At 44.9% G+C, this 12028-nt stretch overlaps 1 protein-coding gene across 2 annotated transcripts in view; it reads left to right on the top strand.

Annotated features, from left to right (window-relative positions):
- LOC139409471 (leptin receptor) overlaps window positions 1-11206 on the top strand; it is a 79414-nt gene extending 68208 nt beyond the window's left edge. The window contains exons 16-20 of one of the 2 annotated variants that reach the window (XM_071154652.1): window positions 2938-3144; window positions 6137-6220; window positions 8410-8512; window positions 9146-9221; window positions 9434-11206. In XM_071154652.1, the coding sequence (XP_071010753.1) occupies window positions 2938-3144; window positions 6137-6220; window positions 8410-8512; window positions 9146-9221; window positions 9434-10249 (1286 nt within the window). In that variant the 3' untranslated portion in view covers window positions 10250-11206. The remainder of the gene's footprint in view (window positions 1-2937; window positions 3145-6136; window positions 6221-8409; window positions 8513-9145; window positions 9222-9433) is intronic. The other variant, XM_071154654.1, reaches the window with a different exon arrangement.
- The last annotated feature ends 822 nt before the right edge of the window (window positions 11207-12028 follow it).

Raw genomic sequence — 12028 nt, 5'->3', positions numbered from 1 at the left:
TTTCTTCCAGACCTGATGCTTGGCATTCAGGCCAAAGACTTCAATCATGGTTTCATCAGACCAGAAAATCTAGTTTCTCATGGTCTGAAAGTCCTTCCGTCTAGTGTCTTCAGTCTTGCCACTCTACCTTAAAGGCCTGATAGGTGGAGGGCTGCAGAGATGTCCTTCTGAAAGGGTCTCCCATCTCCCCAAATTAACTCTAGAGCTCTGTCAGAGTGACCATCTGGTTCTTGGTCACCTCCCTGACCAAGGCCCTTCTTCCCCAATTGCTCAGTTTGGCTGGACGGCCAGCTCTAGGAAGAGTCTTGGTGTTTCCAAACTTGGAGGCCACTGTGTTCTTGGGGACCTTCAATTCTGCAGAAATGTTTTGGTACCCTTCCCCGGATCACAATCCTCTCTCTGAGCTCTACGGAAAATTCCTTCGGCCTCATGGATTGGTTTTTGCTCTGACATGCACTGTCAACTGTTACATAGACTGGTGTGTGCAATTCCAAATCATGTCCAATCAATTGAATTTACCATAGGTGGACTCCAATAAGTTTTCGAGTCTCATAGCAAAGGGTCTGAATACTTAAGGTATTCAGGTATTTCTGTTATTTATTTTGAATACATTTGCGCAAAAAAAATAATAATCGAAAAATCTGCTTCCGCTTTGCCATTATGGGGTATTGTGTGTAGATTGATGAGGATTTGTTTTAGGTTGTAACGTTTAAAAAAATAAATAAAAAATGTGAGAAATACTTCCCGAATGCACATAGGCTACATTGACTCATTTAGCCTAACCGTGCATCCAACATGAAATAGATGCATATAATTTGGGATCAAATATGCTCTGAAAGCAAACATGAGTACCCTGATATCGGGGAATTTGTGCCATTCTGAAAAAATTGTTAGATTGTAAAAGGCCCAGTGCACTACTTTTATTCATATTTTTCAGGGCATGCTGCAGGACCCTCAGTACCCCTACTTCCTGTGGCTATGGGCCAGAGAGAGAGGGTGACATAAATATTTCTTGTCAGTAATTGGTTTCTCTCTCTACGACAAGATGTTTATGGTTTAGGTTATTGTTTATTCTGCTATGTTTATAGCCTTGTTTATCGGTGTTATAGTAGTGTAATATTATGCTATTGATACTGTTATGTTGTGCATGTTCTTGCGTTATAGAAACACAATTCATTCGGAATTGTATTATTCCACCAAGATTCGTTCCCAGTCAAGATCCATGGTATATAATCAGTGTGTTTATACAACGGGTGGGTCTAATCCTGAATGCTGATTGGTTAAAATCACATTCCAGCCGGTGTCTATTTCACAAGTTACCACCTGCTAAATCTTGATCTCCACTGTAAAAAGCATCTAGACATTATCTCCCATCTCTTTTTAGACTAGGTTTTCAACAGCAGAGATTTGAATAAACTTGGCTGTCTGTCTCTCAGACCTTTTTCGATATTGAATTGGGATCTCCACCGTCCCATGTAAAGCAGCAAATTGAGCTGGTTGTCATAGCAACACATACTTTTTTTCAGTTGACTGGCTAAATCGATACTTTGTTGCGAAAACTGGAACATTTATTTTTAATTTTTGGCGGCATGCCAATGGATTGGTTACACAGAGCCGATGGGCGTGAAGTATCTGGCAGCACTTTTACCCAAGATCTGTAGGGCAGCTGGAACAACTTCATACACTAATCACAGCATCAGGACAACGACAGACCAGAAACTGGCCAATGCTGGTTTAGAAGCGAGGGAGATTGTCAGTGAGTGGACATGGGTGCGAAGGTTCGCTCCATAGCTACTGGCGTCCGTCACTAACCGACAGTAAACTCTGGAGCAACATCCTGGCCGAAAACAAAGTCAACACTGCAGCACCATCAACACCTTAAAGGCTGAAGCAAGGCAGCAGAAGTAGTAGCACAGACTGAGACAGATATTTCAACCAATGCACAATCCAGGAGAATGTACAGATAAATGGTACATACAATCAGTAGCTATAGCTATGTCAGCTGGGGTGGGTAATAAAGAGAATGTATGGTTTCATTTAATAAAATCAGCTGAAATGAATGTCATAGATTCTTTCTTTTGTCTGAACAGTGTCCTGATGAGAGAGAATTTTCTCTGCCAGGCAAAGTCGCGCATCATAAGCTCATTGTTATGGATGTATCCAAATAAATCAAACTAGAAAACAGCTTAAACAAATGCAAATGCTGCTACTTTGCTGTTATTCTGGCTGCACTTTTTGACGTGACTGTAAATTAGCCGTAGTTGGCTAGCTAGCAAGCAAGGGATTAGAACATTGCCAGTCAGTATTGCAATGGACCATTTAGAATGAACATCTGGTTCGTGTCTATAGCTACAGAACAAAAAGAATGAACGACTGGGTCGCGTCTCTAGATTTGTGTCGGGATGATATCTTGTGGAATGATGAAATACTACGAATGAATTAATAAAAATGGTTTTAATGAAAATATGTAGATCATTATTTGAATATGTTGGTAACCTGTTGGATAAAAGTGATAATGCCCTCAAAGCCGGTAGTTGGAGGATATATTGGCATGGAAGTTGTTAGGCCCGAGAAAGTAATGGGCTGGCAAACCTTGCCAATATATCCTCCAACCACCGGCTTCGAGGGCATTATCCCTCTTCCTTAGTGACAGTTTCACTTAAGTGTGTGCGTGTGTGTTGATGATGAAGACAGAAGGAGGAGTATCGGCATTGTTCCTACTGGACATCCAGTAGAGGGTCAGAACTCAAACCACAGTCATCATAAGTCTACTAGTGGGTGAGGGCATTCACAGCCGACCGCTCAGACGCGTGAGGGCATTCACAGCCGACCGCTTTTTCATGAAGAGAAAATATAAACTTCATTTTTATTTCTCTCTCTCGTCCTTTCCTTTCCCCACTTTCTCTCGTCCTCCCTTTTCTGCCCCTCCCTCTCCAGGTCAGTGTGTGCGTTCATTCAGTGCGTCCCGTGTGAACAGTAGTTGTGTGGTCCTGTTGTGGTCTCTGCAGCCCAACAGCAGTGTACCGTGGTCCCTGGTCGTAGAGTGGTCCGGTCAGAACCACCAGGACAGGCCGGACCAGACCCCAGAGAGCAGAGCGAGGTGGACCAGGTTTCCCACTACTGACAAGCTCCTCTACCTATATGGTATGTACATGTACTTCCTGTTGTACCTTGCCGTCTCATTTCCCCTCTCATTCTTTCTCTCTCTCTCTTTCATTCTCTTTCTTTCTCTTTCTTTAACAAATCGAAGGCCAAAAATGTACGGCTCCTCTCGGACCAGGCACAAATCCCTGTCATTCGCATAAAGAGGAGACGCCAAAACAGTGGGCGCAGATCAGGGTGCTTTGTGAGAATTTGTCGAGTGGATAATCCTCCTTTACCATCCGTCCTACTGGCGAACGTGCAATCACTGGAGAATAAACTGGTAGAGCTCGGTTCGAGACCATCTTACCAGCTGGACATTAGAACTGTAATATCTTATGTTTCACCGAGTCGTGTTTGAACGAGGAAATTGATAATATACAGTTGGCTGGGTTTTCCGTTCATCAGCAAGATAACAGCTACCTCCGGTAAGATGAGGGGTGGTGGTCTGTGTCCTGTTGTCAACAACAGCTCATGCGCAATCTCTAATATTAAGGAAGTCTCGGTTTTGTATGTCTGAGGTAGAGTACCCCATGATAAACTATTTACCAAGAGTTTCCATCAATATTTACCACCACAAACCGATGCAGGCACTAAGACCACACTCAACAAGCTACATACGGCCATAAGCAGTATAGAGTATGTGCACCCAGAAGCGGTGCTCCTAGTGGCCGGGGACTTTAATGCAGGGAAACGTATCTGTTTTACCTCATTTTTACCAGCATGTCACATGTGCAACCAGAGGAAAAAAAACTCTGGTCCAACTTTACTTCACAAACAGAGAAGCATACAAAGCTCACCCTCCATTTGACAAATCTGACCATAATTCTATCCTCCTGATTCCTGCTTACAAGCAAAAACTAAAGCAGGAAGTACCAATGACTCTCTCAATACGGAAGTGGTCTGATGTGGATGCTAAGCTACAGGACTGTTTTGCTACTACAGAATGTGTTCCGGGATTCATCGATGGCATTAAGGAGTATACCACATCAGTCACTGGCTTCATCAATAAATGCATCGATAACATCATCCCTAAAGAGACCGTACATATCCCTACCAGAAGCCGGGGATTACAGGCAACATCTGCACTGACCTAAAGGCTAGAGGTGCCGCTTTCAAGGAGCGAGACAAGAAAATCCCTAATAAGAATTTGCCCTGTGCCCTCCGAACCATCAAACAGGCAAAGCGTCAATACATAACTAAGATCGAATCCTACTACACCGGCTCTGAAGCACATCGGATGTGGCAGGGCTTGCAAACTACTACGGATTAGAAAGGGAAACCCAGCCATGAGCAGCCCAATGACTCAAGCCTACCAGACGAGCTAAATGCTTTCTATGCTCGCTTCGAGGCAAGCCCCACTAAACCATGCATGAGAGCACCAGCTGTTCCGGATGACTGTGTGATTACACTCTCCGTAGCCGATGTGAGCAAGACCTTTTAAACAGGTCAACATTCAGACAGATTACTAGGATGCATACTCGGAGCATGTGCTGACCAACTGGCAAGTGTCTTCACTGACATTTTCAACCTTTCCGTGACCGAGTTTGTAATACCTACATTTTCAAGCAGACCACCATAGTCCCGGTTCCCAAGATCCCCAAGGTAGCCTGTCTACATGACTACTGACCCATAGCACTCACATCTGTAGCCATGAAGTGCTTTGAAAGGCTTGTCACTCCACACTGCCCTTTCCCACCTGGACAAAATAAACACCTATGTGAGAATGCTGTTCGTTCACTACATGTCAGTGTTCAACACCATTGTGCCCACAAAACTCATCACTAAGCTAAGGACCCTGAAAATAAAAACACCTCCCTCTGCAACTGGATTCTGGACTTCCTGACGGGCCTCCCCCCGGTGGTAAGGGTAGGCAACAAAACATCTGCCACTGATCCTCAACGTGGGAGCCCTCGGGTGCGTTCTTAGCTTGTTTATTCCATGTGTAACTCTGTTGTTTGTGTTGCACTGCTTTGCTTTATCTTGGCCAGGTCGCAGTTGTAAATGAGAACTTGTTCTCAACTAGCCTACCTGGTTAAATAAAGGTGAAATAAAATTATAAATAGTCCCCTCTTGTACTCCCTATTCACCCATGACTGCATCATTGAGTGTGCCGACAACCCAACGGTGGTAGGCCTGATCACCAACAACAACGAGGCAGCCTATAGGGAGGAGGTCAGAGACCTGGCAGTGTGGTGCCAGGACAACAACCTCTCCCTCAATGTAAGCAAGACAAAAGAGCTGATTGTGGACAACAGGAAAAGTGGGGCTGAGCATACCCCCAATCACTTCAAGTTCCTTTGCGTCCACATCACTAACAAACTATCATGGACCAAACGCACCAATACAGTCGTGAAGAGGGCACGACAATGCCTATTCCCCCTCAAGAGACTGAAAAGATTTGGCATGGGACCTCAGATCCTCAAAGTTCTACAGCTGCACCATCGGTTGCATCACCGCTTGGTATGGAAACTGCTTGACATCTGACCACAAGGTGCCTAGAGGGTAGTGCGTACGGTGCAGTATATCACTGCGGCCAAGCTTTCTGCCATCCAGGACCTCTATACCAGGTGGTGTCAGAGGAAGGCCCTACAAATGTTAAGACTCCAGCCACCCTAGTCATAGACTGTTCTCTCTGCTACCGCACAGGAAGCGGTTCCAGAGCACCAAGTCTAGGTCCAAGAGGCTCCTTAACAGCTTCTAGTCAAACTGTGGCACTTCAATTCGTTTGAAGTTCCAGTTTGAGAGGTTGTTGGCTGTGAGCTTCTGGCGCCCTCTAGTGAGTTTTATAGACATGGTTGAATCTGTTCTAAACTGAGCCTCTCTTTACTCTGTTACTATAAATGGTTCAATCTGTTCTAATCTGCACGTCTCTATGTTCTCTGTGACGTTATATGGTTCAGTCTATTCTAATCTGAGCCTCTGTTCTCTGTGACTAAATGGTTCAATCTGTTTTAATCTGAGCCGCTCTCTGTCCTCTGACTATATTTCCCAGGTAATTTCTATGACACTGATGAGTACGAGTTTATTTTGTATCCAGTGTTCGCGGATGGAGAAGGAGAGCCAGTGTATACTAAAGGTAAGCCCTCCCTCAAGATAGGAACATACAATACAACAGGCCAAAAATGTGTCTCAATGGCTGCATTTACACTGGTAGCCCAATTTGGATCTTTTGACCAATCAGATCTTTCTACAATAATTGGACAAATGATCAAAATTGGGCTGACTGTGTAAACGCAGCCTATGTATTTGACATATGAGTATGGATTGTGTTTATTTTATATATTAAAGCACTGAAATGCATGCATCTATAATGTAAGTCATATGTTAAAAAATGTAGTGCCAATTCTAGAAGTGTTTTATCACAGATCCTCTAAGGTATTGTATTGGTATCAAATGTTATTAGTCACATGCACCGAATACAACAGGTTACTTATGAGCCTCTAAACCACAATGCAGTTTAAAAAAAAATATGAGTGAGAATAAGAAATAAAAGTAATTAAAGAGCAGCAGTAAAATGACAATAGCGAGACTATACAGGGGGGGGGGGGGTACCGGTACAGAGTCAATGTGCGGGGGCACTGGTTAGTTGAGGTAATATGTACATGTAGGTAGAGTTATTAAAGTGACTGCATTGATGATAACAGAGAGTAGCAGCGGTATAAAAGAGGGGGGGTGCAATGCAAATAGTCTGGGTATCCATTTGATTAGATGTTCAGGAGTCATGGCTTGAGGTGGAAGCTGTTTAGAAGCCTCTTGGACGGCATGCTCGGTCCTCTTTTTCCTATAATCCACAATCATCTCCTTTGCCTTGATCATGTTGAGGGAGAGGTTGTTGTCCTGGCACCACACGGCCAGGTCTCTGACGACCTCCCTATTCGCTGTCTTGTCGGTGATCAGGCCTACCACTGTTGTCATCTGCGAACTTGATGATGGTGTTGGAGTCGTGCCTGACCGTGCAGTCATGAGTGAAAAGGGAGTACAGGAGGGGACTGAGCACGCACCCCTGAATTGAGGATCAGAATGGCGGATGTGTTCTTACCTACCCTCACCACCTGGGGGCGGCCCGCCAGGAAGTCCAGAATCCAGTTGCAGAGGGAGGTGTTTAGTCCTTAGCTTATTGATGAGCTTTGAGGGCACTATGGTGTTGAATGCTGAGCTGTAGTTAATGAATAGCATTCTCACATAGGTGTTTCTTTTGTCCATGTGGGAAAGGGCAGTGTGGAACGCAATAGAGATTGCATCATCTGTGGATCGGTTAGGGCGGTATGCAAATTGTAGTGGGTCTAGGGTTGATGTGAGCCATGACCAGCTTTTCAAAGCACTTCATGGCTACAGACGTGGCCATTTAGTAGTCATTTAGGCAGGGTCCATTAGTGTTCTTGGGCACAGGGACTCTGGTGGTCTGCTTAAAATATGTTGGTATTACAGACTCAGACAGGGAGAGGGAGAGGTTGAAAATGTCAGTGAAGACACCTGCCAGTTTGTCAGCGCATGCTCGCAGTACACATCCTGGTAATCCCTCTGGCCCTGCGGCCTTGTGAATGTTGACCTGTCTAAAGGTCTTACTCACATCAGCTGCGGAGAGCGTGATCACAGTCTTCCGGAACAGCTGGTGCTCTCATGCATGTTTCAGTGTTATTTGCCTCGAAGCGAGCACAGAAGTACTTTAGCTCCTCTGGTTGGCTTGTGTCACTGGGCAGCTCTCGTGCTTCCCTTTGTAGTCTGTAATAGTTTGCAAGCCCTGCCACATCCGACGATTGTCAGAGCTGGTGTAGTACGATTCGATCTTAGTCCTGTGTTGACACTTTGCCTGTTTAATTTTTCGCTGTAGATTTCATTTTCCAAAGATTGCACGTTTGCTATCAGAATGGAAGGAAGTTGGGGTTTATTAGATTGGCTACGAATTCTCAGAAGGCAGCCCGCCCTCTAGCCCCTTTCTCTTCACACAAATGACGGGGATCTGGGCCTGTTCCCGGGAAGCAGTATGTCATTCACATCGGACTCGTTAAAGGAAAAAAAGTATTCTGCCAGTCCGTGGTGATTAATCGCAGTTCTGATGCCCAGAAGTTATTTTCGGTCATAAGAGACTGTAAGCAGCAACATTATGTACAAAATAAGTTTAAAAATAAGTTACAAACAACGCAAAGAAATGAACACAAAAAAAATTGGTTGATCTCTGGTGCCATCTTGTCAATAGGAATATGATCCAATGTGGATTGATTGATTGACTGATAGACTTACACAGGGTGTTGTCCTGTCCTCCAGTCTTTAGGGGGAGTGATGCTGGGCCTGCTGCCTACATGCTTCTGATGATCATCGCCTTCCTCTCCATTGTCCTCTTCGTCACCCTGGTCATATCCCAAAACCAGTAAGATTATATTTCACATCATTATTGAATATAATTTAAAGTTTAATCATTTGACAATGAACTGTATATACTGCTAACAGATTTTTGCTCAGTCGTAGACATTCAATTGCAGTGTTGCATTCTGTTCTATACCAGTGTTCTGTTCTATACCAGTGGTGTGTTCTGTTCTATACCAGTGGTGTGTTCTGTTCTATACCAGTGGTGTATTTACAGAAAGTACTTTTGGACTGTGTCTGACATTAGAAAGAGAAGATCAATGTTTTTTGCCTCTGTGCAGGTGGTTAAGACTAAAATGGTGATTCCAGGTAGTTATTGATCTGAGGAACACAGTCAGACACATTGATTAGGAATGGAATTCGATTATACGTGACATTTCAACAATGTACAGAATGTCCTCAGGGCTCAATTACTATGGTGATTGGCTGAATGTGTTCTGAGAACGAGGGAGAAAGGGGGTGAGCGAGTGAGGCGCTCACTTCACATACACATGCTGCCCTCAGTCCTAGCTACACCTAAGCACACATCCGTACACAAACGCACTATGCTTTGTAAATGTATATGAGTGAGAGTGTTGGATTGGAGACTGAAAGGCTCCATACCTTGTTGTTAAATTCTATTCTGTCTGAATCCCAGCATGAAGAAGTTTATGTGGAAAGATGTTCCCAACCCCAACAACTGTTCTTGGGCTCAGGGGATTGACTTCGGGAAGGTGAGGTGTACAGGAATATTACTCCACACACACTTAGCCATGAAAACACACTTAAAGATATAGCAGGCTACTAACACAGTAAGAGACCATAGAGACCAATAAATGCATGTGCTGTGTAGGACAGCTTGCCACAGTATTGAAAAAGTCATATCTAATCCATAGTCTTGTTCACCTTGCTGTAGTCCTAACTCTCCTCCTATCTTCTTGTCCAGGCTGACACTATGGAGCAGTTGTTCCGCCACCCAGAGGGTCTGCCAGCCTGGCCACTACTCCTCGTCTCAGAGACCATCTCCCAGGCCACCATCATGGAGAAGACTGGGCCCCCTACGTCAGGCTCAGACAAGGATCTGATCCCAGCCTCCTCCCCAGCTCTCTGTGTGGACTCAGAGGTGCCTGGGCTCCCAGAGGAGGAGGAGAGCCTCCAACTCCCAGATCTCCCCAGGAGTTTGGAGAGCTCAGCCCAGCCGTCAGTGACCTACGCCACCGTGCTTCTCTCTGACAACCCCCACCACCTCTACAAGCAGGAGGGCAGCCTCAGCAGTTCCAGCGACGAGGGCAACTTCTCAGGCAACAACTCCGACATCTCGGGCTCCTTCCCCGGAGGCCTGTGGGAGCTGGAAATCTCCCATTCCGGAGCCGGAGAGTCGGACCTGGACCCACGGCGTTCCTGCTCTTACAACTCTATCGAGGAGTTTTCCGAGACTTCAGAGCAGGAGGATGAGGCCCTGGGAGGAGAGAGGGATGGGGGGATAGAGGTAATTGAGGAGAAGGACCTGTATTACCTGGGGATGGACTGTCAGGAAGAGAGTGAGGAGGAGGAAGACACAAGGGCTATGCTTCTCAAAGAGGTGATGGTTCTGGGGAGAGGGGGCTCGTCCGTTGAGTCCATCCCTTTGCTCGGGAGTCAGGACTCTATGTTTAGTGAGTACAGTGACGAGGGGTCGGTGGTAGGGATGAGGAGTGTCCCCCTCTACCTCCCCCAGTTCAGAACTGCTCCCTCCAGTCCACTCAAAGCACAGGACAGCTGATTCAGTCTGATGCTGCTGTTTAGTCCCTCAGGAGGGAGAGAACTCAGGAGAGACACAGACAATGGCCTGTGGCCGGTGTTCAGTCAGTGATAGGCTCATCTATTCTGTGGAGGGCATTTACAGAACCTTAGCTGTTTTTAGATGGCACACTATTCCCAATATAGTACACTTAGATCACTATGGGCCCTGGGCAAAAGTTGTGCACTTCTATTGGACATTTAGAATATGGGGAAAAGGCATCCAATGGTGCGAGGCGTCCTAGATGCTAAGCCTCTGCCCACTTTATAAGTAATAGGATGCCATTTTATAAGCACATTCTCTCCGTCTACAGTGCTACTGTTCAGTCCACAGGAAGCCAGCTCTGTCACATCTCGTAGAGAGGAGAGCAGAGGGGTGGAGGCTCCTTCATTCAGTGCTGCACACTTTCAGGAACTATTATGCTGGGATGAATTTACTTTAAAAAATAGAAAAAAGGAAAATAAAGGCCTATCTTCTGAAAAGGTCTATTTTCTTTCCGATGGCTGCTCTGAGCTCGATAGACTGTACAGCATAAGCACATGATGGGATCGTGTCTCAAAGCAGGTGTTATTGAATGGTTGGACTCTGGCGGATGTTGGATTTGGATGCTTTTGGAACACTTATTGTAACAGTTGTGGAGAATTGCCTTTTAGATCTGCAATTGCATTGACTGAGCCCTCAAAAAAATATATATATATTTTCTTCATTGTATATGTACTGTATTTGAAACTTCTTTACGATATGTAAAGATGTGCCATCTAGTTTCATTGTGTGCCTTTTTCTATTGAAAAAGCTGTTGCTACTGTATGTGTATACATGATAAAAGAATGTACATTTTGACACCAATGAAAAAAGTGAAAAATACCAGAGTGATATGTAATACTTGTCAAGATCTTGTGTAGTTTTCATGGTCACAATAAAATCTTTATTGCCACGACAGTTGACTTATTAAGAAATGGTTGAGTTGAAGGTGGTCCATGCTGAGAAAGATCCCATCTAAAGGTGTTTTCTATTCCACCATTACCGAGGCCATCAGTCACTCAGACAGGGTAGGGTTGCAGACAGACAATACTGGGGGACCCATGAGCTGCCACAGTGAACCATTATTTTGTGGTATATATCGACTTGGTTTTCTTGAGGGTGGGAGAATACAGTTTCTGCCTGCTGTGACACAGATGACATACTGAGTTTCTGCCTGCTGTGACACAGATTAGCCATGTCGCTAGGCAGGGACCTGGGTTAAGCATGGCTTCACAGCAGAACACAACCTTATTTATCATTGAGAACATAAAGATCACAGCTGCTCTCACCTCGCTGGAGGTAGGCTATAAGCCAAACAACAACACCCACCTGGTCCATTAATACATTTTCCTGGTTGTCCCATTCAGAAAGGTCAAAATTTAGATGAAAGTAGAACAAGAATAGCCTGGTCCCAGACCTGTTTGCTATCATTCCAACTCCTTAGCATGATGCAACCAACAGATTGATACCCAGGCTAGAAGAAGACCACTCATATATAGAATGTGCTGAAACATGATAGATTGGCATGGACATCATGTGAGAAACTGACATACTGTATCTATAATCTGAAAGGGTTTGGGAATGGAGGAAAATGTGATCCCATGGGATAATATAAGAAATCAGAAGTGGGATATTTGCATAATTTGTAATTGAGAGCAGGGTTTCTTAAACTATATGGTTTGGGACCCGACGTGTGCCCTGAGCATGTGAGAGGTGGGTCGAGTTATGAGTAAACATTTA

The sequence above is a fragment of the Oncorhynchus clarkii genome, chromosome 5 (genome assembly GCF_045791955.1).
Source record: "Oncorhynchus clarkii lewisi isolate Uvic-CL-2024 chromosome 5, UVic_Ocla_1.0, whole genome shotgun sequence".
Classification (NCBI taxonomy): Eukaryota; Metazoa; Chordata; class Actinopteri; order Salmoniformes; family Salmonidae; genus Oncorhynchus; species Oncorhynchus clarkii.
The sequence above is the reverse complement of the archived record's forward strand: the minus strand, read 5'-3'. Positions and strand labels throughout refer to the sequence as shown.